The sequence below is a fragment of the Triticum dicoccoides genome, unplaced genomic scaffold (assembly GCF_002162155.2).
Source record: "Triticum dicoccoides isolate Atlit2015 ecotype Zavitan unplaced genomic scaffold, WEW_v2.0 scaffold73804, whole genome shotgun sequence".
Classification (NCBI taxonomy): domain Eukaryota; kingdom Viridiplantae; phylum Streptophyta; class Magnoliopsida; order Poales; family Poaceae; genus Triticum; species Triticum dicoccoides.
In genome coordinates, this window is record NW_021296059.1 from 1 (window position 1) to 6335 (window position 6335).

General features: G+C 43.8%; 1 protein-coding gene across 1 annotated transcript; it reads left to right on the forward strand.

Moving 5' to 3' along the window:
- Positions 1-710: 710 nt before the first annotated feature.
- On the forward strand, positions 711-4797 carry LOC119347695 (the record flags this gene model as incomplete). The annotated part of the gene is made up of 6 exons (XM_037616263.1): positions 711-887; positions 985-1107; positions 1199-1261; positions 1341-1433; positions 1517-2247; positions 4684-4797. Coding segments are annotated over exons 1-6 (1301 nt in total), but the record flags the coding sequence as incomplete, so codon positions are not given.
- Between the last annotated feature and the right edge of the window lie 1538 nt (positions 4798-6335).

Genomic DNA, 6335 nt, shown 5'->3' on the forward strand with positions numbered 1-6335 from the left:
GCCGTGAGGTGCCCGGGTGGGTCCGCACACACGCTGGCAAAAGTTGGGTGCATTCCGTGAAACCGCTCAGGTACTTGTTGTGGAAGGGGGTGGTTTCGGTATGGCCGGAGGGGACCCTCGGTCGCACGTCTCCGCTTCGCATCCGCCAAACGTGCCCGATTTTGTTTCACGGGCCACAGTGAGCATGCAGGGCACGCACGCAAAAAATTGTCGCGTTTTGAGTCCGTATGGATTTTCTACGATTTTCCGGGCCGAAAACCACTAAAATACTGCCCGGACGTGACGCAACTGGCGTTCGTTGTCGGATTAGTGACGCAACTGACACGTGCCCGGACGTGACGCAACTCGTGTAGGTATAGGAATACCCACACGACGCCGGATTTCGTGCGCGACGTCATACGCCCGCCTGCGTATGCCGCACCCGTCGTTGTACGTACGCCCGCCCTCGTACCTGCACCCGTCGCCGTACGCCCTCACGTCTCGACGTTGGCGTCGACAGTTGTTGGAGGACAAAAAAGACACGGTAGCCGCCGATGCCCGCCGTCGAAACCCTGAATCCTAACGCATCCACGCCGTCTCCATGTTGGCCCCCATCTCCACGAAGTCGCCGTCGCCCGAGTCGCGGCCCAAACAGGCAGCCGCGCGTGCCCCGGCGCCTTTACCGCTGCCGGCGCGCGTGCCCGCCGCCGCATTCCATTCGCGTCGCCCAGATGGCCGCCCACCCGCGATCTACGTCGCCGCCTCCCTCCGTGCACTACGCCTGCTATGACCAGCCATCGTCCTCACGCTGTCGACACCTGCCTCCGCCGACCAGCAACGTCACGCCGTCATCACGTTCGTCATCGAAGGAAATGGATCCGGCTGAAATCCTCGCCGCCGTGCAAGAGGTTGGTTTGAGACATTGTTGTGCTTGATAAGATAGTTGTTTTAGGGATGATGTTACATGGCGTTTGATTCATCGTACAATTTTTTAACTATATATAGTTAGAGGAGAAGGGAGATTATGATGGCGATGATTACGGCGAGGACAACGAAACCTCATCACGGAATATGGATGAACCTGGTGAGGAGAACTACATGAGTTTGGATGAATCTTATAGTGGCAATGTAAGTGTGATCAATGTTGATAAAACAATAAATATGAGGGGTAAATATGATAGACCGGACGGAAAATTTAATATTTTTTTGCATGATGCAGCGACATGGCGATGATGATGATGATATGGATATAGATGATTCATTTGCTGAAAGTGCACTCCGGGTATGTTATTAATAAAATCAGAGAAGAAATGACATAATAACCATATGAGTGCTTACATGTTTTTTTGCAATGCGTGCAGATGGACAAGGACGGGGACTTTGTGAAGAATATTGTGGACGATGAAAGTGACAAATTGCACGTTGATGCATCTCATGATGACAACTCCAGCAAAGTAAGTTTTGAAACTTACATCACTACAGTACATATTAAAATTATAACTGACTGACATAAATGGTTTAATGCATTAATTTACAGGGAGATGTAGATGGTACAAGTGGGAATGATGAGCATGTTGGTGATGATCTATTTAATTTTGACATCGGATTTGATGAATATCAGCAAGAATCATTGGACATGCATTGGAAGGTCATGAGGAAGACGTTCAAGTCACTAGGAGAGGCTTACAATTTCTATAATCAGTATGCTTACGAGCGTGGTTTCAGCGTAATAAAGGACTCACTGGAATATTCGAAAGGTCCTGAGGCAACTAAGCGCTTGAGTAAGTATGTGTGTGCGAGAGCTGGGAAACGACACGCAAAACTTTGTACAATGGAAGGTAGGACCCGCAGGCTGAGAGGGGAGACTCGTTGCTTCTGCGATGCGCATATAACTTTGAAACTTGATAAAGAGCGTGACGTTTGGTATGTCAGCAGTTTCAATGATGATCACAGTCACGTTCTAGCTAGACCGGATGAAGTCACGTTTCTTCGGTCTCACAATCAGATAAAAGAATATCAAAAGGCTGAGATCTTAACCATGGCAGGTGCTGGAATCTGGAAACATATGATTTATGATCAACTCGTCAGTAGGTACGGGTCATATGCAAAGGCTGGTTTTGGGAGGAAGAAGCTTTATAACATGTGTTATAGAGAAAAAATGAAGTTGCTTGCACAAGGTGATGCAGACACTGCCATTGGGATCATGATGACCAGAAACGAGAGAGATCCAGATTTCTTCTTTGAGCACACCGTTGATGATGAAGGAAGGCTGAAAAACATATTCTGGTGTGATTCTCAATCACGTCGAGACTATGTTGACTACGCTGATGTGACAGTCTTCGACAACACATATAGGATGAATAGGTATGGCATGCCATTTATACCTTTTGTCAGTCTGAACAACCACCGTTGCACCACGGTATTCGGTTGTGCTCTTGTGTCTGACGAGACAGAAGATACATATGTCTTGCTGCTTCAGACGTTTTTGAGGGCTCACTGTCAGAAGAGGCCCAGGTCAGTAATTACTGATGGAGATGCAGCTATGATTAAGGCCATAAGAAAGGTACTTTCGGAGGTTTGGCATTGTCTTTGCTCGTGGCATATTGAGAAGAACATGCAGAAACACCTTCATCATAAGTCTCTAAAGGAGTTCAGGTCTCTACTTTATTATGCCACTTCAAAAAAGGTATTTGAGGAGAGATGGGCAGCGTTTACCGCCAAATGGCACTCGGAGAAAACAAAGACATGGTTACGTAGGATGTACAAGAAGAAAAGGTTTTGGGCTGCATCATATCTGTCAGGTGGGTTTTTCTTAGGTATGCGAAGTAACCAGCAAAGTGAGAGTCTGAATTCATGCCTTCACTTGCATCTAGACTCCGGTATGACTATTGTTGATATGATTGTGCACTATAAGCACTGCATAGTTCGTCTTTGTGAGAATGAGGCGCATGACGATTACACAAACTCACAGACAGTTCCAGTACCAGTATTGGATGAGTGTAAAGATATTGAGAAATCAGCTGCCCATGAGTTCTCTGCGGCAAACTTTTATATCTTGCAGGAAGATATGAAGAAGGCATGGGAGCTAGAGGTCCTTGAGAGACTGAGAGGAGCAGACACTCATAGATTCATACTGACATGGAAGGAAAATAGAGATATCAGATTCACTGTGGAGTACACCCCAGGTAACTTAGAAGAAACTGTGAAGTGCAGTTGCAGAAGCATGTATCGCAAAGGACATCCTTGCAAACATATTCTTCACGTTCTGATTCAGCTACGCTTACGTGAGATACCTAAGTGTTTAGTACTGCGGAGGTTGAGCCAAGTTGCAAGGGGTGGACTTCCCGTGAAGCGCACTAGCGATCTGTTTGCGTGGGAATGGGCAGGTGCAGGGGACAGAGCTAGGTACAGCGAGTTGACTATCTTATCTGCTGAAGCAACTCATAAAGCATGCCATAAACCATTTTTATTCGACAAGTTGAAGGCGGCTCTGAGGGACATAATAGATAATGATTACACTGAGGAGGATGAGCCTGGTGCGGAGGTAGAGTTTGTGAACGACGATGCATTCGAGCCTAATCAAGATCATGGTCTTGTTCGTGATCCCGCAAAAGTTAACACCAAAGGCGCACCAAAACAGAATGTTAAAGGCCGCGGTAAGGATGGTCCTGATGTCACTAAAAAGCTTTTGATGAGAAAAGCAAACGTCAATGTCGATAGTGCGGTGTTGCGGGTCATTATAAGTCCACGTGCCCTCAAAATCCCAAGTATGATTTTCTTATGTTATTGTATATCTTATTGTTCAAACCGAATTTATTTGTTCATTGTGAATTAACACATATCTTATTGTTATGTAGGAACTTTGCTTAACTTGTGGGGTATGGAAGATTGGTTCACTTTTTGATTGAAGATAGTTTTATTATGGATGGCTATGGAAGATCGTTCCACCCTTTCATTGAAGACAGTTTTTTAATGTTCTATACATTTGATCTTTAATAATTGTTATAATATGTTATATGAACTTATTTTACTTCGTTGATGTCAGACTATTTTGTTTTGATGACAGACTATGTAATGCAAGAAGGAGTTTTACTTTGCTTATTTTGATGTGTTAATTTTTACTGTTAATTTTGTGCAAGTCGCTGTTGTTTATTTTGACGTGCTCATTTTTGCATAGTACTGTCGTCGCTGTTTACTGTATATTTTCTGCATTGTACGGTCGCCGTCGCTTAGAACGCCGTCATTTTAAAAAAAACACGACAAGTGCGCCGGCGGCACTGTCCCACAATGGCAGCGTCGGCCGGCGGCACTGTCCCACAGGGCAGAGTCGGACGGCGGCAGCAGTATGAGGCAATCAAAGGAGTTCGATAGCCTATGTGCCGCCAGGTATATAAGCCGGTCGTCACGCGCTCCATCGGCTGAGGTGGGACTAAACATTCCAAGTCGCCTCGCATGGAACTTGGGCCGTCGTCGCACCGAGTGCTACTTCGGCCGTCGTTGCACCGCGGGCGGAAACAATGATATTGGGCCGGCCCACGAGGTCACGCGCGTCGCTGCCGGCACGGCGGCTGCGATAGCTATGTTTTAGTCCCACCTTGCCCGACGGAGCGCGTGACGACCAGCTTATATACCCGGCGGTGCACTTGTAGTCGACCGTCTTTGATTAGTTATGCTACCCGTTGTTCGACGCTGCCCTGTTGAATAGTGCCGTCGGTCCTGTCTGACATTAGAGGCCGGCGCACTTGTCAGCAATTTTTTTGTAGAAAAGGAAATTAAGAACGTCGGTGTTATAATAAGCGACGGCGACAGTGCTTTAAAGTGCATAATAAATACATGTACATTTTTTTAACATTCAGCAGTACAGGAAAACAATTTGACGACTGCACAACTATAAATATGAAGATTTCAAATGTAAAGACAACGACATGAAGACAACATAATAATCCAAATGTCATTCTCGACTTAAATATTCAAAATAGTAGTGTCTTCTTCATCACAAGACATGAAAGTCGAAATAAATGTAAACATTATTTGAGCCTACAAAATTTTATTGTACAAAATTTTTGCCACATTTATTTCTTCTTTGCAAGCCGGGTAACTTTGTCCTTCACATCGTTGAGCGTATTTCTCTCCGAAAAAATAAGCTGCGCAATCATTAAGTCCCTCGATTTATCAATTGACCCCTGTTAGAACTTCATATTAGTACAATTCAAATAGTATTACATAATGAATTTAATTGAATATAAGCATTTGAAATAAAACCAGACCTGAGAAAAATGGCTTGTCCATTTTTCACCGTTCCAATATTGAAAGCATCGAAGAACAAATATTCCACATGAATTGCTGGTCCGTACAAACAACGGTTCATAAGTCCGCATGTGAGGTAAGATATTAAAACAATATGAAAGTATTTACTCAGCCGTCTTCTTGCTGTGGGATGCTATATGTTTTGATAGGCCAGGTAGACACATCCGGAAAATTCACAGCACCGCTCGCATTCGCATCACGTATGTCATATCCAAGTTGATTTTTCTGTTCATATACATGATAGCACGAAAGGAATTTACATAGTTCAGTTACTAAATGATAATTTCTATATGCTCATGTAAATTTATGCCGTACCAGCTCCTCAGCTTTTTCTGTAATTTCACTGTCAAGTTCGGGTCCCATCAAAGAATCAAGAACCTGGAACTCTTCCTTCGGGCGATGCATGACAACCGAAACCCAGTGGGTATTTCCCTTATTAAGAGGAATATAAAGCTGCATCACAATGAAAATATGATGCAATCAACACATACTATCTTATTATTTATATCCCATATATGCATACTTTAAGGCAGTTGAACTTACCTAATCTTTTTTAAAATACTCATCGGTGCATCTATTCAAGGTTCCATTCTTCTTCGCCACAACTTCATTGTCATTTTTTCCTCCCTGGGTGTCCGGTCTAAATTCAAGTAACCAATTGACCAGCCAGATCGGCATTATATGACGATCTTCACCAACAACTCCCAACAGATACGACGAATAAGCATTGATAACCTGAAAATAATTTAAATGATGTATAACAATTCTAATTTGCATTAAATGCTAATAGAAAACAGAACAATAACTTACATCACCGGTTAGCCATTGATGGTCAAGAATCTTACAAGCCCTCTCTGCACTCAGACCTTCGCGCATGCCATCATTGAATATTTCCTTCTTTCTATGTTTTGCTGACCGCTGATAAGCACGAACAAACTTAACAGTAGCTTTAATCACATCGTATTCTTCTTCAAAGACTTCTTTCTCGAATAGTTCCGCAATACATGACGATAATATGTTAATAATTCAATGATAAGTAGTAATTTCAG